This window comes from Hoplias malabaricus, chromosome 13 (assembly GCF_029633855.1).
Source record: "Hoplias malabaricus isolate fHopMal1 chromosome 13, fHopMal1.hap1, whole genome shotgun sequence".
Taxonomy (NCBI): domain Eukaryota; kingdom Metazoa; phylum Chordata; class Actinopteri; order Characiformes; family Erythrinidae; genus Hoplias; species Hoplias malabaricus.
Genome location: NC_089812.1, coordinates 10,110,569 through 10,138,111, shown reverse-complemented (window position 1 = coordinate 10,138,111; position 27,543 = coordinate 10,110,569). Strand labels below are relative to the sequence as shown.

General features: G+C 42.4%; 2 protein-coding genes across 3 annotated transcripts; one reads left to right on the top strand and one right to left on the bottom strand.

The window, feature by feature from the left end:
* The first annotated feature begins 399 nt into the window (after positions 1-399).
* On the top strand, positions 400-15,225 carry dok3 (docking protein 3). 2 transcript variants are annotated; one of them, XR_010795200.1, is made up of 7 exons: positions 400-477; positions 2,992-3,291; positions 4,911-5,001; positions 7,817-7,986; positions 9,620-11,217; positions 14,894-14,976; positions 15,150-15,225. XR_010795200.1 is itself a non-coding variant. In XM_066642619.1 (5 exons), the coding sequence occupies exons 1-5, from the start codon at positions 421-423 to the stop codon at positions 10,661-10,663; spliced, it is 1,662 nt and encodes a 553-aa protein (XP_066498716.1). In that variant the 5' UTR covers positions 400-420; the 3' UTR covers positions 10,664-12,619. The 2 variants fall into 2 exon arrangements, 1 of the variants encoding a protein (XP_066498716.1); XM_066642619.1 differs by lacking the exons at positions 14,894-14,976; positions 15,150-15,225 and having other exon boundaries at positions 9,620-12,619.
* atoh1b (atonal bHLH transcription factor 1b) lies at positions 13,128-15,306 on the bottom strand. Its single transcript, XM_066642620.1, has 2 exons — positions 15,111-15,306; positions 13,128-13,879 (listed from the first exon to the last, which is right to left on the bottom strand). Exons 1-2 carry the CDS (start codon positions 15,268-15,270, stop codon positions 13,299-13,301), a joined length of 741 nt encoding a protein of 246 aa, XP_066498717.1. The 5' UTR covers positions 15,271-15,306; the 3' UTR covers positions 13,128-13,298.
* Positions 15,307-27,543: the final 12,237 nt, after the last annotated feature.

Below are 27,543 nucleotides of genomic sequence, written 5' to 3'. Positions count from 1 at the left end.
AGGGCTACAGGTCAGAACACCAGCAGCAGCGCTTCTTGGTATACAAATGCCACTCATTTGTATCTTAATTGTTTTTTTGTATTTTTTTTCTCAGTAATTTGTTTTGACAGCTCCACATCCTTTCAGAACCAGTGTTTAGTTACCTTTTTAGAGTGGAAGACCAGACAGAAACACTGTTAAGAAGAGTGTGTGGTGCATTCAAGATTGTTGGCTGCTGTATGGCGCAATGCATATGCTCTGTAAGAGGCCCAGCTTCAGCGGAAACTCAGACTAGCTCTTTTGACCACTTGTGTGTGACGCAGAGCTGCAGGTTCTCTCTCTCTCTCTCTCTCTCTCTCTCTCTCTCTCTCTCTCTCTATACAAACACTGATGCTCTGTCATTTAGAATTACGACTGAAGGACGAAGAGAGAAGCTGCGCTATGGACGTGGTTGTGAAAGAAGGCTCCCTTTTTCTACAAGGGCTCAAATTTGGAAAAGTAAGTTTTATGATTTTCAAATTGAGTCTCAAATATTCAGCTTGTTGACGAAGTGCATTTTTAACTGTTAAAAATGCATACTATTTTTAGTCATTTATAATAGACAAGCACAAGTTTGGTTCCTGCTTTTGTTGCAATCCAAACTTATTTCAATTAAATTTCTTCACTTCCAATCAAGTTAATGAAATATTGATTAAAAGAACTAGACGTTGGAATTCTAACTAAAAATTGGGAAGTCTTGAGAATATATTTGGAAATTAACACACATACGTTTTCTGGAATAATTTTCCTGTCAGCGTTTTGAACAAATGCTAACGTTAGAACATGTGGAATTGTTTATCCTGCCTTATAAATAATTGTACATAGCATTTTTGAAGATGTGTGCTTTGTATATATAGAGCAAGGACTTTTGAAGAGGCCTTTGTAGACTTTTCTATTATGACTGCTTCAGTTTTCTGAAGCCCTGTACAACTGATCACTGATGAATTCTGAAGTATCAGGTCCGCAGATGTCCCAGAGTTTTCCTTTCACACATTCTCTCAGCAGGAAATGTCCATGTGCTTTAAGCATTGGGTGGCACCTGTGCAGGAGATACTACGGGACATTAGCGGTTGTATTCACACATCTCACTCCTACTTTCCCTAAAGATTTTACTAGGGCCCAGAAGTAAAAAGTCCATGTAAAATCTTGGACAGATTCATCACTTCAAAGCACCTGTTTCTACTGATCTAATGTCCAACAGCAGTGCCCTTTTCACCTTTCCCGCCAACACTTGGCATTACGCAACCGGCTTTGCGGTGTATAAAAAAAAACTGATAAGTTCATTCCTTCCAAATTAATAGGTGTACAAATAAGTTTTAAAAATAGCGACCGATAAATTCTTCTCGGTTGCCTTTTTCAAACTACTTAATATTACGTTATTTTTTGTTGAATGAAGGAACAATGCTTTCTTCATCCAACACTTGCATCTAAAGTGGGCACCAAGCTTTGGAGCTGGCTGCCTGTGAGTGATGTGTGTGGGTCCTCTGCCTGAGTGTCTGTCTGTGTTTGTGTTCACTCCCACAGGTTGTTAAAAGTAGAGTCTCAATTTCCCCAAGGGGATTAATAGAGCGTCTTCTTCCTCCTCCTTCATAAATGGAGCGTCCAAATACTTTTTGCCACGTTTGGTGTGAGTTTACATGTCCTGTAGAGCCTGCTCCACTGTTGTACACTAGTTTTTCATCAATCCAAATTAAACCCCCCTAAATTATTCACGCCAATCCGTGGGAACTTGTGCACATCAGGGTAATATTAAGACACTGCATTATTGATGAGGGGGGAAAGGAAGCTGTGGATGTTATGGGCACCTGAGGAGTCTCCATTTGCATTAGAGCGTTTAAAGGCCATGAATGATGCATGTGAGAGGGAGGGTGGAGCTGGATGTTCCCCAGCTTATGCGTTCACAGCGGAGAGGCTACGGAACCAGGCTGTTTGATGTCGTAGGTTGTCGAATTAAAGCTTTAAAACCCTTCCTTTCCTTGGATCTCTCAGCTGTAGCTGGAGTGGAAGAGTGGGTGGAAAGTCTGAATCAACAGTTAAAGGTCTTTTTATTTCCCATTTCAAACAGTGTTTTTGGAATGTACATTTTCTTATGAAGCCAATCTCACGAAATGAAGTGTCAAATGAATTTGTAGTCACAGAATGAATCAGGTAAAGCTCTGAAGAGCGGATCCTCCACACAGGGTGGCCATGTTTAAAGTTAGATAATGGCTGTTGGAGAAAATGCCTGATTGTGGAGTCTGTTTTCCTCCTTTGTGTCAGTAACAGCCTCATTTTGGGACATTAGCATTAGTCAGGGTCAGGGCTGATGAGAGATGAGACAGAAGCTGTTAATAATGGATTTTTAAATGTAAAATAAGAGTCAATGTAATATTAGAACAATGGAATTATATTCACATTAGTGGTGTCTATCACAGTAAAAATGTTTCCTTTTATTTCTGTTATTTCACGGAGATAAATGTGTAGTGTGATAGGGATCCGATCTTTTTTTACTTTATAATAACATTATTTTGATTATTTTTGTATTAGGAACTCTGACTTTGATGAGTAAAGATAAGCAACAGGATGAAGAAGATTTAATGGAGATATTTAATGTTACATCACAGATCGTGACTCAAATATGGAAATAGGAGCTGTGTGTATGTAAATGAGAGCGGGAGAAAGCGTGAGAGATTAATGCTTATTTCTGCATAATTTAAATGTACTGAATAACCACCAATACGTCGCTAGGCTCTACAGGAAGTTGTGGACAAATTTGATTAAAAGATTAAATATTCTTAAAAAACTTGTGTGTTAACTCCCTGCATGCAGAAACACATTGGCCAGCACTTGGCATTCGACACAGTGACTTATAGCATCGAGTCCAAAATAAAAGTCCCCACCTCCAGGGGCAGAGATGTTGTCTCTTTAGAAAGTGTGTGTGCATCTCTCCTTTCTGTATCAACATCATAATATTTACCAATATTATTCTTATAGAAAATCTGGCGGAAGACCTGGGTTGTCCTGTTTGAGCCCAGCCTCGCAGGGGTTGGTCGGGTTGAAATGTACGATCTTCGGGACGGGGGTCTGACAACCCCCTTGAAGCCAGATGCGCTAAAGAAGGCCGATAAGAGGGTGATCCGTCTGGCGGAGTGCTTGAGCATCACTCCAGCTCCAGGGGTGACCTGCCCCACCGAGTGCTCTGCATTCTACCTCAACACCACCCAACGCACCTACACACTGGCTGGACCGAAAATGGATGAGTGGGTGCCCATCCTGTGCCAACTGGCTTTCCAGGTAAAAGCTCATTCTAGTTGTGGATCCCTTTTGAAATAATTAAAATGGCTGCCATTTTGCAGATGATGACATTAGTGTCAGTTGAACGGTACTGAAGTGATGTCACAATGACTTCCATTGAAAACCCATATGGATGATGTCAGAAAGGCATTGGTTAAATTCTACTACTGATGTCACAAAGGAATCCACAACTATTGATATTATAGTAGCATCAATTAAATTCTGCTGAAGGCTCTAATTATGGTTTTACAAGAAAATCAATTAAAATTTAAATGTGCTAAATTAATTTTAGCATCAGATGAATGCCACTGAGGGATCTGCAATTTAACTGATAACACAATAACATCAGTTCCATTTGGCTGAGCTCTCCACTAATGATGTCACAGTGGAATCAGTTGCATTCAAAAACCTATGATGTGTTATCACAATAGGATCAATAGGGTTCCAAAACTGACACCGAGGTCACAATAGCATCAAATGAATTTCTCAACCAGTGATATCACGATGCATCATTACGTTCCAAAACCAGTGATGTCAATTGTATTAAATGAATTCAGAATCCAAAGCTGTCACAGTGGACTCAGATTAATTCCAAAATAATTTTTATGTCACAATGGCATCAAATGATTTTCCAAACTGATGAGGTCACAATGGAATTAGGTCACAATAACACCATATCGGTGGATGATGGCACGATGGCTTCAGTTAAAGAAGCCCTAGGTTCGATTTGGCATTGTTGCTCCTGGGCTACCCCTACAGTTGCAGTGTTTAATTCGCTTTTACAGCACTGTTCCTACCCTCCTTCAAAAGTTACATAGTGCAGTTTCTGCAGTGCTAAGCATGGATTAGCAAGGATAGAGGCCCTATTCTCCCCATTACAGCTCAGTGAAGCATCATAATGATTTATAGCTGTAAAAGCTGTAATATTACGGTGAAAAATCCTCCTAGTGTTTCTTTAAACTGGATTAGCATTGGTGTTAGTCGCAGAGCTAACTTTCTGTTACACTTAATCCTAAAGTAAACAGACCCAATTCTACATTAGTACAAGGGTCAGGACAGGCCCAGATCAATAAGATGAGCACCGCTATTTACATTCTATTTCACAAGCGCTAATAAAAAAAAAAAAAGAAGTTGAATTTCTGAGAGGTGGTGTTATGATGAATTCACATGGGGGGGGGGGGGGGGGGGGGAGGGTGGGTTAGTGCAGAGCAACTGAAGCTGCCGAATGAGGAAGTGCTGATAACCCACATCTCATCTGTACATCTCTGTGTGTGCTTGCACAAGATCACTCTTGGCTGCTCTTCAAAAGATGCTGATATCATTTAGGGGATAGAACAAAAGGAAAGAGAAAAGAGGAATTGCTTGAGCAGACCGTTTTTTTAACTGTCTTTTGATATCATTCTTGTTCTGTGGGTTCAGCTTCTTCAACTAAGAATTAAGAATTAAGCTGGGTACAGCTTGTTTCATCCAAAATGAACATGCACAAGGTTCACCCAATGTCAAGTGTTGCCTCAAGGTGTATAAAGCTGTGGCGCAGGGGGAAATAAAAACAATGTGTGGGAAGTGAGAAAATGCTTGTGCAGACTGATTTTAACTCTCACTTATAATTACTTTCTCAGAAGAACGAGGGGAGCAGCGACTCAAAGAAAACACAGAAGAACGTCGGTGGGTCCATGTCCGAGAATGACCTCTATTCAACCTGGAGTCCAGGTGAGGCATGACCACGCCTACTTCCATGACCATGCCTTTGGCTAAGTCTTCTCTCTGTGGTTAAATAGTAGTGCAGTAATCTACAGGGCAAGTGTTTTGAAAACTGGACATAAAGGAACACAGTGTAGTATTTTTACCTTAAATTTACAGTTTCAAAATAATTGCAATGCTTTACTGAGCTGTAATAGAAAGAACAGAGCTTTTGGTTTTGCTACTCTGGGCTCAGCATTGCAGAAACAGCACTATGTAACTTTTAAAGGAGGGTAGTTCTACGATTACAGACATTAGTCCATCTTTCATTCTGTTTTTTAACAATCAGGACCCCTCAGAGGACCAACACAGAGCAGGTATGATTTGGGTGGTGGATTATTCTCAGCGCTGCAAAGTGTTGCAAAGTGGGTGTTGTGCTGGTATGAGTGCATCATGACCATTGAAGAACAGGGTAAGGGAGGTGAAAATGATTCAGAGAAATAGTGTGTAATTCTGATGGGCAACATATGGCTGCTGTGTGTCAGAGACTGGTGAATATTCTAGAAGAACATTACTTAGAAGCTTCAGTCAGTACTAGAGGTGACCTGAGTTAGTCCACTTGTCAAGTCATTGCCTCATTCTTATCAGATTCTTGCTAAAGGATGTTTCTTAACATTAGTTTGCCTCTTGTGTGGTCAATCGTGTGTACACTATCCACAGTCTTATTTCATTTTAGGCTTCATTTAAGGCTGGAAGTCCTAGAGAGCACAACTGGCTTCACTTTATGGGTGGGTACGATGAGAATGGTCCATCCTCTCCCCCATTTCTCTGCTCCCTCTGCTAGTTTCCACAGGTGTCTCTCAGCTGATGCATATTGGGCACTTTGCATTTTCTTCCAGTGGCATTTTGTTAGCGAATGGGTTGGATGTGTGTGTCTCAGTGGAAACACCCCACCCTCTGGCAGTGGGTGGCACTGTGTGTGATCCAGGGAGACTCACTGATTGGTGGAATAATAATTGGGGAAATTTGGCAAAGACAAAAAAATTGTAGTGATTTTTAAAGTTTCATTAATGTCATATTTTTCATTTTATTATTCAGAATTAGATTCAGTTTAATATTTAAATGAAAACTTCACTCATTCATTCATTCGTTATCTGTAAGCGCTTATCCAGTTCAGGGTCGCGGTGGGTCCGGAACCTACCCAGAATCACTGGGCGCAAGGCGGGAATACACCCTGTAGGGGGCGCCAGTCCTTCATAGGGCGACACACACACTCACACATTCACTCACACACTAACACCTAGGGACACTTTGAGTCACCAATCCACCTACCAGCATGTCCTTTTGGACTGTGGGAGGAAACCGAAGCACCCGGAGGAAACCCACTCATACACATGGAGAACACACCACGCTCCTCACAGACAGTCACCCGGAGAGGGACTTGAACCCACAACCTCCAGGTCCCTGGAGCTGTGTGACAGCGATACTAGCTGCTAAACTACTTAATGATATTTATTTATGTTCAATATCATTATATTGTCACTGTACATTAAAAAAAACTTATGTCATCAAATTAGTAACTTTACAGGAAATGGAAAAAAAACCTTCTTATATTTCAATGGAATATTATATTCCACATAACTTTGGAGCATTTCTATTGGTCCATTCATCTTAAAAATGTTCACACAGTGCTGTATTCAAATGATGTAGTAAACTAAAAATCCACAAAAATGGATATCATATGAAACAATCCTAATGTCTCATCAATTGTACACCCACTCAAATAGATCTTCACACACATTCATTTACAAGATGTCACCACTGGGTTTTAATGGAGCTCTACAGCTCAACCACTTCTTGTGATATGAGTCATCGTCTGTGGGTCTTATGCCCACAAAATAATAGGAACAGATGTGTGGTGGTTTCTCTAAGTGGTTGTTTGAGAAAAGCTGAATCGGCTTCTTCAGCTTAAGAAACCGGATGGAGATCAGAGGTCACCTCGCGTCCTCATTCCGACCTAGTGCACAGTTTAGGGTCAGAACATACCTTCTCTAAAAATGTTTAATTTGTGCAAGTTGTTATATCGCCCTCTAACTGCACAAATGATGCAGGTTTTCCGTGCTTTCATGACAACTGGCAAATTTTGTACTACACACAGAGGAATTTGTTTTCCACATTTAACCCAATCCGTGCAGTGAAACACACATTAAACACACAGTAGTCGGCTCTGGGGATTGAACCGGCAATCTTCAGGTTATAAACCGAGTTCCCTAACCACCAGGCTGCCCCTAAGTTGATGTATCACGTGATATATAATGAATGTTCAGGTATTAGAAGGTGCACCAAATGTGGAGACAAATTGACTCTGAAATGAAATAGGATGACACACATAGGCCAAAGGTCACAATGGCCAAGACCCAGTGTTGGTTAGAGGGGTACAAAGTCACTAATCATCCAGCATCTACACCTAACTTCACTAACTAACATTCTAATGGCCTAGTGCCATCAAATCTTTACAGCAGTCCAAAATCTAGTCTAAAGCCTTCCCAGAAGAGCAGCAGAAGTTCAGTTGAACTGCTGGATGACCAAGTTTCTAAAAACATCTTGTTGGTATAGTTTGTGGTTGAGAACTCATGAACTTGCTGTATATAACACAGTGTAGGTCACATTAGCAGAAGAGAAGTGACAGTTAAGGAAACCATAACCTCAGGGGTAATATATTTGCTAGCTGAAATTATTAATTTAGGTATTGTCTACACATTTTGCATGGTTACATACTTTTGTGTATTTAGCATGAGTCATCCCGTAGATATGAAATCTTACTGGTTGTTTATTGTGACCACAGGTCAATACCAGGTGACTGTGCAGATGTCTGAGGCGGCCATCCGATGCCGCATGTCTGGGTCATATCTGCTGTCCCCAGAGAAAGAGTCCCTGTGTCTCCTGGACCTCAAGACTGGACAAACAGTGTTTAACTGGCCATACCGGTTTCTCCGCAGATTTGGTCAGATAAAGGTATGTATAACACTGTACATATTTTCATTGATGTGTCTCATGTTTTTGTGTAAGCTGCCTTGATCCCTACACCCTACCCATTATGAAGTCTGTAAAGGTAAATCTGCATTTCAAGAAACACTGGGTAGTGTTTTTATCTTAAAATTACAGCTTCAAAATTATTGTGATGCTTCACTGAGCTGTAATATGGAGAATAGAGTATCTGCCCTTGCTACTCTGGGCTCAGCACTGCAGAAACAATACCATGTAACTTAGAAGGGAGGGTAAGTGAGCCTATAAAAACTTTTGATCTATCAGACATGGACATTAGTAAAATAAACACTTACAATGAACAAACATGATACATTTGCTGCAGACAAAGTCTGTAAACTTGCGAAATTGATTTGAGGAAGTGTGTATTCTAAATAAAAAGTACCTAATCACTTCGTCTGCAGTTTTTGCTGCTGTGTGGTGTGTGTATACCATCATCTTCTCTTACACTTAATCCATTTCAGGATAGTGGTTTTGTATATGTATATAAATATAAATATGACTCTGTGATACTCCCCTGACACACTGTGTGGTTTGTGGATATAACACCCAGCTCATCAGCAGGACAGTATATCATGACTCATGGCATGTAAAACACGTCTCGAACTCAGCTGTACGTTATCAAAGTAACGTCAAGGAATATAACAGATAAAATACTAATATAAAGCTTTTAAAAACTAGCAATAACAAACAGGTTAATTAAGAATCATAAGGTCTGCTAAGTCTATTTTTAAAATCCTCAGTTATCTGTGGTACCCTAAGATAGTCAGGAAGGAAATATGAGTTCTTAGAGTGAAAGGATCGCGATGAAGTTAACTGGGTGAGTAGTTCTTTCAGGTAGGTAGGGGCATTGCATAGATAAACTTGTGAGTGAGGAGGAAAACCCTGTAATCAGCCTTAGTAGAAACAGGAAGGCAGTGAAGGGAATGGAGAATGGGTGTAATGTGTTCATATTTCTTCACTCACGCCAGGATCCAAGCATCACTGTTATCTTAAAAGACTCTTGCTACGAATCCCAGTGAGTAGTACATTGCAGTAATCCAGTTTGAATGAGACAAAGGCATGAGCTAGATTTCAGTGTTTGATAACTTAAGAGTAGAATGAAGTTTGGGAATATTTCTGAGATCTTGCTGAGGTGTTTGAAATGGGCTTGAAAGGTACGTCGAGGGTCAAGTCTTAAGTTGTAGGTCATGGGCATTGCAATGAAATGAAATAAAATAGCGGCTGAGGACATGGCCAAGGAGGAGTATATATAAAATGAAAAGGATGGGGGCCAAAGACTGATCCCTGGGGGACTTTGCAGGTCACAGTGTTTGTCTGGGACCTTGTATTACTAAAGGAAATATACTCTGTTCTGTCAGTGGAAAAAAATTGTCAACCACCCCCTCTCATTAGGTTGAGCTAGATTGGGGTTTCGAAACCAGAACTAATCAGCCAGAATCAGGACATGGTCTCATTAATGCGTGTGTTGCTAAATGCAGCCATATACTCACAGCCATGTTTCATATTCTATTAAAAAATCATGATAGTTTTGATTTCAGAAGCAGCATTAGACAGATATTAAGAATCTTAATATTTCTGTTTTGCTGTGTTTCATCTGCAGGAAGGGATCAGTATTGAGGCAGGCCGTCGCTGTCAAACAGGGGAGGGTCACTTCACCTTCCTGTCCAAGCATGGGTCTCACATCTACAGGGCCATTGAGGAGGCAATCATGCACCAGAGCGTACAAGACCTGCTGTCCAAAGCTACCTCTCAGATGCAAGATTTGACAGCCCAGCAGCTTCCACAGAGACCTCTAGAGGATGCCCGACCGAGAGGTGTCCATGGTTCTCCGAGCAGAGGTATGCAGGGTAAGCCTTGTCCAGCGCTTCCAAGAAGAAACCTAGCTCTGCCGGCTCCTCCAACACTGCCACAAATTCCAACACCTCCACAACCTCCACCCCTCAGCTCCAAGCCATCGGCAGCTAGTGTCAAACCTCCGTCAGTTTTTGTCAAACCACCGGCAGTTGTTGTCCGACCCCCACCAGTTGTTGTCCGACCCCCACCAGTTGTTGTCCGACCCCCACCAGATGATGTCAGACCCCCACCAGTTGTTGACAGACCTCCGGCAGTTGCATCGAGATCCAAACCTCCAACAAGCACCACTGAAGAGGTTATATACGCCACCATCAAACCTCACCTAAAGACCAGGGTCAAACAAGCAACATCTCCGGATATACCCAGACCACCTGAGATCCCCAGCTACAGTCCCTCTATCCCCAGGAAGAATCAAGACCCAGAGAAGGAAACCAAAGACCCATATGCAAGTGTTGAAGACCCTGATGCAGACTATTGCAACTGGAATCAAGGGGCCATAGTGCAGCAGGACGTTCCTAACACTGAGGGAGTATATAGCATAGTGGTGCATCCACACAGATACAAGGACAAAGACAGCACAGAGGCGAGCCAAGATCAAGCCAGTACAAGCCCAGTTCCCCACACTGTCAATCCCTCAGAAATCCCTGTCAACTTCAAACAAGCTCTCTCCAACATCCTCTTCAAGGACCTCACCCGGACCACGCCAAGGCCGTTTGGAGGGAGCTCGGATCATTTGGCCAACCTGGACATGGAGATGGACGATTTGGATTACTGCGAGATCCAGAATTGAACTGGTGGTGACATGATGTTGGAGTAGGACCCTGATATTGGAGACACTTTCAATGCTCTCTGTTACAGGTTTGAATGAAGTTTCCAGCAATTTTTCGACCTCATACTACGTCAGTAGTATCTGCGCAGTATGACACTGATCGGGCCTATATTTTTGACATAAACCAGAAAGGTGACATTCCAAGAAGTGCATAGTCACTTAAGCTCTTATAATCTGGATTCTACACTCTTTTTACTCACAAGGACACTACCATATGTTGGCAAAGTGGATATAACTCCCTCTGAAATTGGCATGTGGGGCAGTGGAAGAACATCTCATTTATAGAATAAAGACTTTTAGGACAATGCACAATGATAATATTGCTGGTGTTTTCACTGAACAACTTGATAGTATTTTGTAATTATAAACACATTTATTATTTAACACCTGTAACACATTCCAAAAAAGACATTGTTCTTGCAATCCAAGATTTCAGCTGCTCGAATCTGTGGTCACATTTCTCTGATTCTCCTCTTGAAGATGTACCATAGGAGACAGATCTAAACTACAGTGAGGTCAGTCAAGCTCACACTCTCTGTCTGAAACAGTTTGCCTCTAGAGTGAGGCCTGACATTGTCTTGCTGAAATAACCATGAACTTTCCATAAAGAAGACATCTTCTTAATGGTAGTATATGTCAATCTTAGTTTGTCTCTGTACTAATTAATTTGGAGTTTGTTGGAGGCTTCAAATTGTACATTTGTTTATATTTACAAAGTAGTTTTAAACTGTTCAGTGACAGCATTGGAAAATTGAAAGAGAATGTTTTTTAATGCATTTTATAGAATGTCCCGACTTTTCCAGAAATGGGTTTCTATGTTCTCTGGAGGGTTTACAGTTTGGTTTACAGTTTAGGAGAGCAAACTCCCAGTTAATACCCTTGATTTCAAAAGAAATGTTGGATGAGCCGGGTTCGAGAGATGGTTGGACAAATAATATACTTTAATAAACCAAGAAGCTTCAGCACTTGACCTCTGGCTTCTCTGATAAGTGTGCTTAGGGTCAACAAAATATGATATAGAGAATATGTGAAAACTAATAAATATTAACAAACTGTGCAGAGACAATCATTTGTTTATGCAGTTAAAAAAAATGTATTCAAAGTTATAGAGAATGTGGGAACCAGACTAGATCACCGTCATCAGAAAAACAACATAAAACAACTTAAAGTGGTATCTACTCTACTTGACTGTACTCTCTTTTGGTCCATGGTTCCTGGTGGCTTTTTCACTAGCACCACCCCCCACACATGGCAGCTGTAATTTTAAGCTTTGTTTACTCATCCAGTATTCACCTTCAGTATTCAATAAACATTCTGCAAGGTGTACACATCACAGGCTAGTCCCTACTCAGCTCGCTTGGAACCATAAGAGAGTAGATATGAAACAAGTCCTCAGATACAGGTACCAGGGCCTTTTTCTAATTCCCAACCAACACAACCATGTGTGCTCCACATGGACAGCCCGACCGGTTACCAGCAGATTTTATCCATTGGTAAAATGTTGGCCCCACATAATGACCTCAAGGGTCAGTGATGGTACCAGGATGGGTTGAAAACATAGTTCTAAATGGCCAGCTCATCCGGAAACTTTTTTCTCTTCAATAAAATAACCCACTATAGGCCTATGTTGGCCAATATAAAGAGACTCACTGGGCTGGCCATTTCTCATATAGGCAGCCCACCTCGGGTCCAATAGCCAATGCACATATCAAAAATGGCCTGTGTCCATCATGAACCCAGATAGCCCGTGTTCAGCTATGTGGGCCCCAATATAGCATGCAGGCTAGCTTAGCAATGAAAGTATTTGGGATTACTCTGAGTAGTTCTGGGTAGCAGAAACTGTGACCAATATTTAAGACTGAACCTTCCAAAGCTGGATATTAGAAGCACATTAAATGTTGCAGCCCCTGACTTTTGCACAGTAGAATGTCCATAAAGAGTGTAGTTGGACCCTGGTTGTTTGGTGTGTATGTATATTGTTGAAACAGAAACTATAACAGCAAATACTATTAACTTAGATTTTATTAAAGAATTTTGAGTTTATAATAATAAAATAATAACACAAATCCCATACATAAATAGCAGTCGATTCATTTGTGGCGGACGAGGATCAGAATGTAATAATGTCAATCAAAATGCAGGCTGTGCTCAGCCAATAAAGTGCAGCTACAGGGCCTGGTCAAAGTTAACAAAACAAATAAGAGATCAAAATGCAACATTTTGTGGTTTAAAGGTGCAATCAGTCTTTTTTTCTGTGCCTGGTGCTCTGGATAAATTCTGCATTAGAGATTCTATACTAAACCTGTTGGAAATATGGCAGAGGACCCACTCTATGCAGCATGAACAAGATAATTTAGTGAGATCAAAGAAATGTTATATTGTCTGCCATTTTTTTTGTGATACAAATGACTGATTGCACCTTTAACATACTAACAATCACTCACAAAAAGCTACTAAACATCTATTTGGTCCAGTTTTTCAACGTCTACTAAAACACAGACAGATTGGAATGCTGTTGTATGATGTACTGAGCCCCCCTCCCTGCATTACAGTACTGTAGGCCCAGCTTTCCGTTTTTTCTCAGCTCTCCTGGATGTCAGCACCCTTTTGACTGGCCGTCTTCAGCGTCACTGAAGTGGGACGATTCCCCATCGCTTGCGCTGGACAAAACCATGACCTCTGCCTTGGTTTCTGGGCTGTAGTGTGCAGCAGGAGCTGACAGGATGAGGAGACGACCTTCTGGGATGCCGCCGTCTCTAGCGAGGCACATGGGAGCTGAGGAAGGGGGCTCCATCGCGCAAGTCCGAACTCGCTCACTTTGGAAGGACCGGTGAGGGCTCTTCTGACCTCGACACTCTGACCTGACCACGCCCTCAAGGAGATCGGACAGCTCCGCTATGTAGATCTGCGCCATCTGCAGCGTATCGTACTTGGACAGCTTCTTCTCATTCTCCAGGGAGGGGATGACGCTCCTCAGCTTGTCAAAGGCACGATTCAAGCCGTGCATCCTGCGCCTCTCCCGGGCATTTGCTGCAACCCTTCGGTGCCTCTGGGGGCCGCTCAGAGGCCGCTGGGTCCCGGGCCCTTTGTCTCCTGCAGTGTCTGTCTCAGTGGCTGCAGGGGTGTTGCTTCCAGGGCATTTCTCCAGAGTGACGTCCAGAGGGGCGTGTGTGTACACTGTGAGAGGGGAGGAGATAACAAAGATATGGGATAAAGAGAAATGCCCTTCGTACTTCTCAACATTGCACATTTTCACAAAATAATTTAAGAGATATATATTTAACAGAAAAAAATATGTAAATGGAAAAAAAAAACTTTTATTTTGGCACATGGCACATTTTAAGGTTTATTTATTTCTCCAGTTTCAATTCAGTCCATAATCAATAACTGCATTTAAAAATACTTTGCATACATTTGTATATATCAAAATATTTGTTTTATTTTAAACAATTTTTTAAACGAAAACAAAAAATTTACATGTATATTCACTCATAAAATGACATTTAAAAACTGTGAAAAAAAGATATAAAATGATGAAAAATTAAAATAATATTAAAATAACATCCAATCAGCTATTTGTTACTATGCAGTTTGTAGTTCCTGTTCTTTGATTGGCTGATGCTGTTTACAGCTCTCTGTATTAGCGATACAAGCAGTCATTGAGGGTTCTAGACTCCTAAAACTTGTGATCTAATTCAACACCAACATGCATTGCCATATCGACACTTTGCAAACCTTATACAAATGTTGACTTTATTGATCGATTGAACTAAAATCATAACCAGTAGCTGTAATTATCTTATTGTTTGAATTCTTTTAACCCAAATGAAAAAAATTTCCTCCCTTTTTACAAAAATTCGTCATCTAATGCAATCATCACTATGAAAACAATATCATTTAGAGTGGTTTATGCTCTGTGTTGATAATGTTGAAATATTGCTAGTGTGAAAAAATAAGATTTGAGAGTTTAAAAAAGTACATTTTAGGCAACAAACTTTATTGCAAAACTATTTTAAGACAATGTCTCAAACAACAGGCTGTGTTTTCACATAACCATGCCATGTAATAGTATCCTGATGTGTAGCTTTAAGGAATGGTAAACATTTTAGACGTCTGGTTCCATTCATCACCACTTTGAACAGAACATTTTATACACCACTAATCTCAATGACTGTGTTTACATCCCAACAGATAATTTTTGCAAGGATTCAGAATCTGTGGATAAATCAATGGATTTCCCCTTTAAGCCAATCACATGCCAGACCTATTTTAAGGTACTATTATGATGTCATAATGGTTGTTTATTGTTTATTTTTGTTGCCTCACAATTACACTTCAATACGTTCTATATTAAGGCACGTTACTAATGTTTTTCAAACATGCACTGATAGTTGTTGAAAATACTGACCTGTGCGGATTCCACCTGTTGTGTATGTGTGTCCGGCAGGGGTCATCCAGCTTCGCGAGTCACTTCGGGTCACTCTCTGGTGTTCAGAAAGAGCAAAAGCCTCTGGTTGTTTGGGGACGCTGATGTCTGTCCAGCTCAGAAGTTTCCCATTGGCAGCCATTGGAAAGTAATCTACTGGCCTCTTGATGGAGGCCCTGACTGTATGTGGCGGTATAAAATAACCAAATAAAATAAAAATTGTTTACAAATTCTGTACGTTGAAGATAACTGGATTCAAACTGGGACCAGCAGTCCCTTGAGATGCCTCCTTGCCCCCTTCTTAGGTCTCTCTCTTTCACTCCTTGCTCCAGGTTCCTTGATTGCCCTTTTTGAGTTCCCTCCGCCTCCACCTCCCGCCTCCTCCCCTGGGAAGTGCAGCCAATGGAAGGAGTTCTTCTGGAATAAAGGAGGATTTGTGTGTTTTTTCTCACTGTAGGATGACAATTGTTCTCTGGTGATTGATGTTTCATAATAATAACAGGTGCCTTTTCTTCTTTAGGGCTCTTTTTGCATTGTTTCTTTAAGAGCTACCACTTACCCAAAGACTGAGGAAATAATTCACTGACTATTGATTAATTAATGAGCTTATTAATGCATGTCTGCTGACTTTGTTGCAATCCTTCAGTATTTTACAGCCATGCAGACATGAGCTGCAACTCCCCACCCCCTCATTAAACCCTTCTACCCATTAAAACCACTTTTAAAAATGTGTGTAAAGTTGTGGGTGCCCTGCTCATGTTTACAGAGGACATAGCACTGCATGTTTAAAAGCACAATGGGGATAAATGAAGCATGGAATCTGGAAGTTTATTACAATTTTTGATATTACTTCTTCCAATAGGGGGCACACACACAACAGCATTCATTCATATTCTGTAACCACTTCATTCAGGGTTGTGATGTGTCTATAGCTTACCATTGGACACAAGGCAGGAACACACACTAGACAAAGTATAATTCATCACAGGGCATCACACACTCACACCTGTGGACAGTTTCACACACTCACATTCACCCAGTCATGCACAGAAACACACCTGTGAATAATGTGGCACTTCCCACTTGTACATATTTTTGGTTTGTGGGAAGGAACCACACAGATACAGGGAGAACACACCGCACCACTCCTTACAAACAGTGATCTGAGGTCAGAAAAGAACCCAGAATCCCAAGACCCTGAAGCTCTGTGGCAGTGACAGCACCACGCCGCTGCGTCTATTGAAGTCCATTTTATTAAGAAACACAAAGCTGATTATGTTTCTGTATTAAACTGAAAGTAACTTGTCGTTAGCAGGTGCTCAATTATAATTATAAACAAATAGACTTGAAATCAGTGTCACTCTTCCACGGCCCCCTGTTGTGTTTGTGTCTGAGAGTCACACCTCTTCATTAGACATTCAGCCGCATATCGCTGTCCTGAATGATTCATTACTCGCCTGAGGTAAAGTCAAGTGTGTGACAGGTGTGCTCCACCCTCACCTGCCTCCCACCTGCTGCTTTTACAGCAGCAAACAGGACACTGGCTTTTACAGTTTATTTGAGAACAGGTACAAACAAACATCGCCCAGCTCCCGTCCCAATTTTATTGCCAATTCCATCGCTGATCAGAAGGAACTGGGTGTTTGCCATCGTTCTGTTCCTCATTCATCTCAGGGACTCCTGGAGTGTGGCGAGTAATACTACTGCCTTCTCTTCAAAAGGCACAGGTTCGATTCCCTGTTTGAGTAAGTATGTCCACCATGCTACAATAAGGAGAGTCCTTGGGCAAGACGCCTAACTTGACATTCACCTACATTTCTAATATAGTTAAAATTGAACGTCCCTCTGGAAAAATGCCCTAAAACTATTAACGACCACAGTCCAACATCTGTCCATCTTCTGGACAAGGTCATCGTAAGGTGAGGATGTGTGCAGATGTTCAAAACAACTGGTTGGTAATTTTCCAAATGAAAAATAAGCACCAAGGTCTCAGGGTCCTGGGCTCCAGCTTCACCTCCGGTCACTTTCTGTGAAGAGTGTGGTGTGTTCTCTCTGTGTCTGCAATGGTTTCCTCCGGGCACTCAAATTTAAAAAAAAAAAAAAAACATTGGTTGGTGGAATGTCTATCGGTGTGAGTGACTGGATGAATGTGAGTGTGTGATTGCCTGAAGTGGGTGAAGCCTGTAAAGAGATGAATGCATGAATAAACATATGAAGTGTATATTCTGAACACACAGGCGGCTCCTTAATTTGATTTTGCAATTTGAATATTTTTTGTCTATTTCCTTTCCTCAGTAAATTCATTTGATTTTATTTAGATCTGACGCCAATGTGGTGCTGAAACTCCTGTCTCACCAAGGTAAAAGGTACGTAGTTCCACTTTCTCCCAGTTTCTTCCCCAGTTTTGGAGAAATCTGTTGTTTTTTCTCATTGTCTCTCTTAATGTAAGTGAATTATTTCATATCATATAAGTTCTTGTCCTAAAGCCATTGTGTGTTAACTTTAACTTAACTTGGCTTTCAGGGTCCTTAGTCTTACTACAGGCAGGTCACTGTCATCAATCACAATTTAAGAGTCTGAACGGCTCTGCATTTCCTGCCTGTTTACATTTGCATACAGATCTGCAGATAGCCCAGCATCAGCAGCATAGCACTGCCTTGTTCTGGTGGCCTGGGTTTAGGGAGGGGGTTGTTATAGGGAGGAGTTGGTGGGGGTGATGGTGGAGAAGTTGGGGGAGTGTTTGGGGTTGTTGGGGGGGTTATGGTATACTGGGATTTTATTGAGGGGACTGGTGTTGTGAATATTGAAGGAATAGTTAGGGTGTTTGGGGTTAAATCTTTGACATGTTTGGGGAAAATTATTGGAAAAGTTGCTGGGGTTTAGTGGTGTTACGGTAATTGGTGGAGGTCCTGGGGGAGGAGGTGTAGGGGGTTATAGGAGGATTGTTGACGGTGATGGTAGAAAACTTAGGGGAGATGGATATTGAAAAAGTTGCTGATGGTGTTGGGAAGGGGATTTTGGTGGAGTTGAGGGGGAGCTGGTAGGGGGAGTTAATAAAGGGGAGGGGGAAGCCTCAGTGGGCCACGGTGGGCCCCAGAGATGCCAGAGTCTCCTCACTGAGAGATGAATAGAGGCCAACTTCAGCCTTGTCGGCTGCTGTCCCCTGGCACCCGTCACCCAGTCGGACGTCCAGCACGTCTCCCATATGCCGTTCAGTGTCTGGGGAGAGTTTAACTTCAGTACTTTTCATCACAAAGAGCTAATCACTGTGTAAAACAAGAAAATCTCTTCAGAGTCCCAGCTGAAGAATCCCTACTTGAATTTTTTTCAATTTTCCATTTGTGACGATTTCTCCATTTTTCATATTTGATTCATATTTGAAATGTTAGTCTCAGAATATTGAAGTTTCCAAGCCAATATATGGACTTTTATTCCAAACTACTGCCAGAATCTGAAAGAAAACGATATTTCTTTCTCTTTCACCGCGCAAAAATTAGCTTCCAAATTTTTGGCTGCCTTCTACATGTAAAAATACTTCGACTTGCAACTTTTATTGGAAAACACGAAGGTGTATAAAATTATCATTAAGTTCAGAAGTCCCCATAAAGACTGGAATGCAAGAAATATGTGGTTACAGTTTAGCTTGTTTTTATATGTGTTTGTATGTAAAGTGTGTATGTAAATATGTATATGTGTGTGTGTATGTACATGTATGTGTGTGTTTGTATCTATGCATGTGTGTGTGTGTATGTATGCGAGTGTGTGTGTATGTATGCGAGTGTGTGTGTGTGTGTGTGTGTGTGTGTTGTGGGGGGGTGGGTGGGCTATGTGTTTGTATTTAGGCAATTGTGTAAGTGTTCATGTTTGGATGCTTATGTGTGTGTGTTTCTTGTATGTTTGCGAGTGTATGTATCTGTTCATGTTTGTATGTGTGTATATATGTGTTCATGTTTGTATGTATGTATGTATGTGTGTGTATGTGTTCATGTTTGTGTGTATGTGTGTGTGTTTCTTGTATGTTTGTGTGTGTGTGTGTGTGTGGGGGGGGGATTGACAGGCAGTAAATATGAAACGTAAGTAAAGGAAATCAGCGTGACCTGCTTCCCCGTCAGTGGGTTAATGAGCCTTGTCCGAGCTGAATAAATGGCCACGCTCGCTGTCCATTCTTTTTTGGTTCCACGCATATTTAATGGGCTGCTGTCCCACTGCTGGCGCAACAGCCTGGAGAGGGAGAAGAGGGCCACACACTCCCCATCTGCTGTGGGGAAGGTGTCAGGACCACATCAAAGGTCACTCCACACCCCCCCACACACACCGGGGGGCAGACGGTCAGTTGGCCAGGAGCCAGGGTCCGACAGACTGCAGGCTGGAGCTCTGCTCCATAACTCAGTCTGGTCAGTTCAGTCAGATATCACTTGGAGTTAAAAGGTAAGACATTTCCACAAATCTCTGGCCTGGGACATTCATTTGGAAAAGTGCATTTGAGTGGAAGGTGGGATAAACGTAACTTGGGACATGTCTCAACAAATTTCATGGACTGCAGATGGTCCAACAGGCCTGGGAACACACTTCGACGTATTCTTTTTCTAGTAGTTGGCATTTACTGAGGGTGCTCTAGTGGTCAGTAGTGGGCCATTTATAACAGTTTGTTATAAAAAATGAGGAATGTGGTCAGATTTTTTCATTCATTCATTCCTTTCATTCATTTTCTGTAACCACTTCATCATGGTCAGGTTGGAGCTGGGTCCACAGTCTACTTGGAATCACCAGGAACTGTGAAGTATCACACACACACACAGTCATTCACACACTCACACCTGTGGACAATTTCATAAACACTCACCCAGTCACTCATACATTCACACCTCTGGACATTTCACACATTCACATGGTCACTCACACCCCTGGGGACAATGTCACACGTTCACCCAGTCTCTAACACTCCTCATAGACACACACACACAAACACACATACACACAGTCATTCACACACTCACACCTGTGGACAATTTCATAAACACTCACCCAGTCACTCATACATTCACATGGTCACTCACACCTGTGGAGAATGTCACGCGTTCACCCAATCACTCTCTCTGACACACACATGGGGACAATGTCACACGTTCACCCAGTCACTCTCTCTTACACACACACGCCTTTGGAGAATGTCACACTCACTCACTCTCTCTCTCTCTCTCTCTCTCTCTCTCTCACACACACACACACCTGGGGACAGTGTCTAACGTTCACCCAATCACTCTCTCACACACACCTGGAGACAGTGTCTCACCTTCACCCAGTCACTCTCTCTCACACACACACCTGGAGACAATGTCACAAATTCACCCAGTCACTAACACTCCTCATAGACACACACACACACCTGGAGACAATGTCTCACCTTCACCCAGTCACTAACACTCCTCACAGACACTGACCAGAGGCGAGGACTGAACCCAAGGCCCTGAGACCCTGGACACTACCTTCAGCGCTACCTGGCTTTCCCCAGCATTAGGTTTGTCCCGTCTTCTGTCTTCACCCTTAAAATCAACAAAGCATGTCATGTGACCAGGGGCATCCAAACTTTTTGAGCTTCCTGGGTAAAGTTTGAGTTGTAATTATCTTTTTATGGCCATAATAAATGTGCAGAAGACAAACTGACACAAAGTGTGACCTGAGAAGGTCTGTCTTCCAAACAAACCCTGAGAGCAGAGGACATTGCTGTATGACCAAAAGATTTAGACACCCTTTAACATTAGTGGATTCTGCTACATTTTAATGGGCACTTATTGGAAATGCCACAAAAACAAGCAAACAATAACCTCACAGACCAATAAAATGGGACCCCTACAAGAACCTAAGGTCACCACGCCCAGGGCCAAGCCCCAGGGGTATAAAGCTGCAATCCTGGGCTGTGGAACACAGTAACCATGTTCTCTGAAGTGACAGCACATTTTGAACACACCTGAGTGTTGTTTAAAAGCCAGACCTCATCATCCAGCTTCGGCAGCTAACCTCACTTCATTTGATGTGTCTGAATGCCAACAAATCCTCAAAGCAATGTACCGACATCCAGTCTAAAGCCTTACCATAAGTTTAGAGGCTGTTCCTGCAGCAAAAGAAGCACTTCTAACCCCCGAGAATATTGGAAGAGGATGTGTCTATAAACGTCTGGCCTTAGAACTTAGATCCGCCCCCAACAGCACGCGCGCGCTAACAGCACACCACTTTCAAAACTGTGGCTACGCTTTGGGCCACGTGCACAAAATCCCTCCCCCATGTGGGGGTCTCTCCTCCCTCCACGCGCACGGACGATGGACTCTTTCATCGGAGCCCAATGAAGCGAAGCCGAGTGATGCGCGCGGGAGCAAACACACACAGGCGCGCGCATTTTCTGCTCGAGTTAATTAAAGAGTGAACGCTTCCACTTTTCACACAATGGGGCGCACACACGCGCGCGCGCACACACACACACACACACACACACACACACACACACACAGCGCCTCATTAATTGTGGGAGGAGAAAATGCCCTCTAACTGGAGGATCATTATAGTGACGTTATCTGAGGGGGCGGGGGAGGGGGAGGGGGTGACTATTATTCTAACAGTGTGCTCCCTGCACACTTACCCCCTCATTACGACTCATGGGGTTAAGAGTGGAGGGGAAACGGCAGCACACACAGGCACCAGACCCAGCCCAGTTAAAAGTTTGGGTACCCCAGGTCCATTTATTTATTTATTTAAAATTTAACGTGCAGCTGCTGTTTATTTACTGAATGGAAATGTAAAAAGGTTCAGTGTGTCAGTGACTGCTCTGTGCCACTACAGACCGAAACACACACACACACACACACTGCTTCTTCACCTCCCTGTGTGATACAGGGCCAGTGTAAGGTTTGGGGTGATTTAGTGTGTTGTGCATAATGTTTAAATTGGGAGGTCAGGCTTGGGTTAAGTTTAGTTTGGGATTTAGGCTTGGGTCGCATTTAGCAGTAGTGCAGCACATGTGTTTCACATTTTAGTGGCACACAAACAAGACCCTGACACTGCTGCATCTAAAATATAATAAATAATGAATGAAAAAAATAATAGTGAATATTTTACACAACAATTTCTACTGACGCTATTCTTACTACAACAACTACTGCTAATCCTACCATGACTATACCTGTTACTACTCTTACTGCTACTACTCCTACTACTACTGCTAATCCTACCATGACTATTACTGTTACTACTCTTACTGCTACTACTCCTACTACTACTGCTACTACAGCTACTACTACTACTATTACTCCTACTGCTACTACTACTCCTACTACTACTACCACTGCTGCTACTGCTACTACTACTACTACTACTCCTACTGCTAATCCTACCATGACTATTACTGTTACTACTCCTACTGCTTCTACTACTCCTACTACTACTACAGCTACTGCTACTACAGCTACTACTACTACTACAGCTACTACTACTACTATTACTCCTACTACTACTACTACTCCTACTACTATTGCTGTTGGTGTTTTTTAAAGTGCTCTATAAATAAAGTTGAGTTGAGTTGAGTTGAGTACTACTACCACTGCTGCTACTGCTACTACTACTACTACTACTACTACTACTGCTACTACTACTACTCCTACTGCAACTACTACTATTACTCCTACTGCTACTACTGCTACTACTACTACTCCTACTGCAACTACTACTATTACTCCTACTGCTACTACTACTACTACTACTGCAATTACTACTATCACTCCTACTGCTACTACTACTACCACTGCTGCTACTGCTACTACTACTACCGCTACTACTACTACTCCTACTACTACTACTTCTACTGCAACTAATACTATTACTATTACTCCTACTGCAACTACTATTACTACTATTACTCCTAATGCTACTACTACTACCACTACTACTCATACTCCTACTACCACTGCTGTTACTGCTACTATTACTACTGCTACTTCTACTACTCATACTACTCCTACTACTACTACCACTGCTGCTACTGCTACTACTACTACTACTACTCCTACTACTACTACCACTGTTGCTACTGCTACTACTACTACTCCTACTCCTATTCCTACTACTACTACTGCAACTACTACTACTGCAACTACTACTCCTACTCCTACTACCACTGCTGCTGCTATTACTACTGCTACTTCTACTACTACTCCTACTACCACTGCTGCTACTGCTACTACTACTACTACACCTACTACTCCTACTACAGCTACTACCACTACTACTGCAACTACTACTCATACTCCTACTACCACTGTTGTTACTGCTACTATTACTACTGCTACTTCTACTACTACTACTACTACTCCTACCACTGCTGCTACTGCTACTACTACACCTACTACTACTACAGCTACTACTACTACTACTACTACTGCAACTACTACTCATACTCCTACTCCTACTACCACTGCTGCTACTGCTACTATTACTACTGCTACTCCTACTACTACTACTGCAACTACTACTCATACTCCTACTCCTACTACCACTGCTGCTACTGCTACTATTACTACTCCTACTCCTACTCCTACTACTGCTACTACTACTACTACTACAGCTACTACTACTACTACATTTACTACTACATTTGTGACCAGCATTTCTCGAGGACCTGAGCTGGAGATTCACTGTGCTGTGCTCGTCTAACAGCTCCAAGCAGGGAATGGTCAGTTAATGTGGTGCGCAGCAGGACCTCAGGAGCTCAGCATCCAGTCAGAGTCGGCTGCATCTGAACTCAGTGTCCAGATTCTTAATTTCAGCATGACGCAAATTTGCTGGGAATTATTCTGAGGTAATTTTATCCATTGTTCAGCTTGCTTTAATTTCTATTCTATTTTATTTAAATCAGGGGTGGGCAATCTTATCCGCAAAGAGCCGGTGTGGCTGCTGGATTTAAGTCCATTCAGGCTCAAGCACACCTGATTTCACTCCTTTAATTAGTTGGCTTGAGTAAAACAAATGATCATGTGACCTCCTGGTTGGTTGGAACAAAAACCAGCAGCCACACCGGCCCTTTGCGAATAAGATTGCCCACCCCTGATTTAAATGAATATGAAAAATGATGACTATTATGTTCTATTATGACGTCATCACATTACTGAGTGTGAGGTTCGAAGGTTTGTTGTCAGAACAAATAATTTTGAAACGAATTCTAAAGATGTATCAAACGAATAGTTACTGCATTTCCTGCAGTTTCCAATGGAGGGCAGCAATGTTTCACTATTCCATTTCAGACTCAGAAATAAGCGCCTGAAATGGGTGAGTCACCGGTGCCGTGTTCTCTTAAAGTCATCCCACTGTATCACTGTATCACAGTATCATGGGTTTGACATCAGCGGATTCATTCATTGATTTATTCATTCATTCATTCATTCATTCATTCATTTGTTACAGCTTTATCCTAATCGGGGACACAGCTTACACATAATTTGCCGTACCATGGGCAGGGTGGCAGTCCATCGCAGGATAACACACAGACTCACCCAGTCACTTACATCTGTGCATAATTTCACACACTCACCCATCACTCACTCACACACATTTACAGACAGTTTCACATACACACTAACACAGTCACACTTGTGGATAATTCACTCAATCCACTTACCCGCATTTTGTTTTTGTTTTTTTAACTGTAGGAAGTAACAGAAACACCCGGAGGAAACCCACTCATACACACGGAGAACGCACCCCACTCCTCACAGAAAGTGACCCTAGGCGATATGTGGACTAGCTGTGTCACATTGCCCACAGGTATGTGTGTGAGTGAGTGTGTGAAAATGTCCACAGCTGCCAGGCGTGTGTGAGAGACTGATTGAGTGAGTGATGTCCTGGATTGGATTGGTGCCATGTCCAGAATTTGTTCTTTCCTTGAACAGCTGAGCAGCTAAATTCAGATCTGCAGGAAGCGTGAGGCCCGTAAAGAGAGGCTCGTGGCTTTCTATTACGCTGCAATTTCTGTGTGTATATGATGTCAGCGGCCAGTAGAGGGCAGGAGCGCTCTATGTTTTTTTTTTTTTTCTTTTTGTGTTGATGTGACCTCACAAACCTGGCTAATTAAATGCTTGCTGAAAAAAATATGTCTCGCAGGATCCTGAGCACAAAATATGAAACAAAAGGGGAGCAGTGGACACATAAGGAAATAGCGTCCAAAGTCAAGGGTCAGCCAGAGGGGTGTAAAACCCCACAGCAACCCTGTGGTGTCCTAGGACTAATTTGGCTTCCTTGTGGAACTTGCTTGTAACTCATGCACTCCCTTAGTCAGTCACTCAGTCACTCAATCACTCATACGTACACATTCACTTACATTCTCACTCACTCATCCACGTTCATAAACCCTCACTCATGTAATTAGTGTATCAGTCAGTCAGTCAGTCAGTCACTCACTCACTCACTCACACATATACACGTTCACTTACACTCTCATTCATTCATTCATTCATTCATTCACAACCGTCACTCACTCACTCACTTACTCACTCACTCATGTAATTACTCACTCACTCACTCACTCACTCACTCACTCACTCACTCACTCACGCACGCACTCACTCACTCACCCACACATATACACATTCACTTACACTTTCATTCATTCCCTCAGTCAGTCACTCACTCACATATATACATTCACTTACATTCTCATTCATTCACTCACTCATCCACTTGCATAAACCCTCACTCAGTCAGTCAGTCACTCACTCACGCATATACACATCCACCTACACTCTCATTCATTCATTCACTCATCCACAACCCTCACTCATGTAATGACTCACTCACTCACTCACACATATACATGTTCACTTACACTCTCATTCTTTCATTCACGCATCCACAACCCTCACTCATGTAATTAGTCAGTCAGTCAGTCAGCCAGTCACTCGCTCACTCACTCACTCACTCACACATATACACATTCTCTTACACTCTCATTCATTCATTCATTCATTCACTCATCCACAACCCTCACTCATGTAATGACTCACTCACTCACTCACTCACTCACACATATACACATTCACTTACACTCTCATTCATTCATTCATTCATTCATTCATTCATTCACTCATCCACAACCCTCACTCATGTATTTAGTCTGTCAGTCAGTCACTCACTCACACATATACACGTTCACTTTCATACTCATTCATTCACTCACTCATCCACATAAACCCTCACTCATGCAATTAGTCAGTCGTTCACATACTCATTCATCTTTAGGAACCGCTCCACACAGAGGTGCTATTCAGTGATTTACATCAAAAACAGTGTATATCCTTGTGTGTGTGTGTGTGTGTGTTTGTGCTGGTCCTGGATTCAGTTGGTTTAACAGGCTTATTACATCACCTGATACAGAGTGGGGCTGGTGGTCTCGTCGGGGGGGCAATTAGCACTAATGTAAACTGATGTTACCACAATCTCGTTCAGTTTGCTTTGCTCGGGACGATACATTTCATTTACATCATTTAATGATGCTTATATTTCACCCCATTAAGGCGGGACGAGGGGGCGGGGCTTTAATAACTCCATCGTCTATGATCCCAGCGTCAGTTCGACTGCTTTTAATTGGCAGTTATTGATTGTTTATTAGCCAACGACATCATGCATTTCCTATGGGGTGCGAAAAACTCTCTCTCTCTCTCATGCTCTCCCTTTCTCTCCAAGACCCTCCACATTCCCGCCCCATGCCCCCCTCCGTGTGTTGACTGAGAGGAAGGTGAGCTTCCTGTGAGGCGTTTGTCTGTTTTTTTTAAAAACCCATCACAGTGACATCACTAATCAATAGCTCCCTTGGCGAAAAAGTCAACACGAGCTGATTAAATCCGGAGCCGGCTCTCTTTCAAGGTCGCCTCCAAAAAAAAAACTGACCCGCAACGCACAAAATGCCATTAAAGCTGAGAGAGGGGGGTCACCTAATCCGCAGGCCCCCGGGCGCAGTGTCCAGCGTGCAAATACCATCGACTGATGGACTCTGCTGCACCTGGGGCTGGACGATATTGACCCGACTCACTCTCATAATGAAATCATATTTGTTTACATTAAGAACCCTTGGGTTGTGATTGGCTGCAGTAACTGGTGGAGATTACACAAGCACTCATGATGTAATGCATGGAACAAAATGGAAGCTTTGTAGCAGCGGCAAGGTCATAATGCCCAATGCTATTGCTCTGCATACTTTGCTAGCCTTCTTTAAGGTTCAGGACCCCCTAGAGGACCACCACAGAGCAGCTCAGCTTTGGCTGGTAGGTCATTCTCAGCCCTTCAGTGACAGTGGGGTTTTAGTGCAGTGATTTTACATCTACAAGGTGGGCCAATGAGGTAGGTGTCTAAACTCCAGCAGCTGCTGCTGTGTCTGATC

Excerpts from the sequence above, each read along its gene's own strand:
- atoh1b (XM_066642620.1), bottom strand. The coding sequence starts at position 15,270 with ATGGCTGCCAATGGGAAACTTCTGAGCTGGACAGACATCAGCGTCCCC. Across the intron at positions 13,880-15,110 it reads AACAGGTGGAATCCGCACAG|TGTACACACACGCCCCTCTG; the intron begins GTCAGTATTTTC and ends CCCCTCTCACAG.
- dok3 (XM_066642619.1), top strand. The coding sequence starts at position 421 with ATGGACGTGGTTGTGAAAGAAGGCTCCCTTTTTCTACAAGGGCTCAAA. Across the intron at positions 478-2,991 it reads AAGGGCTCAAATTTGGAAAA|AAAATCTGGCGGAAGACCTG; the intron begins GTAAGTTTTATG and ends TTATTCTTATAG. Across the intron at positions 5,002-7,816 it reads CTATTCAACCTGGAGTCCAG|GTCAATACCAGGTGACTGTG; the intron begins GTGAGGCATGAC and ends TTGTGACCACAG.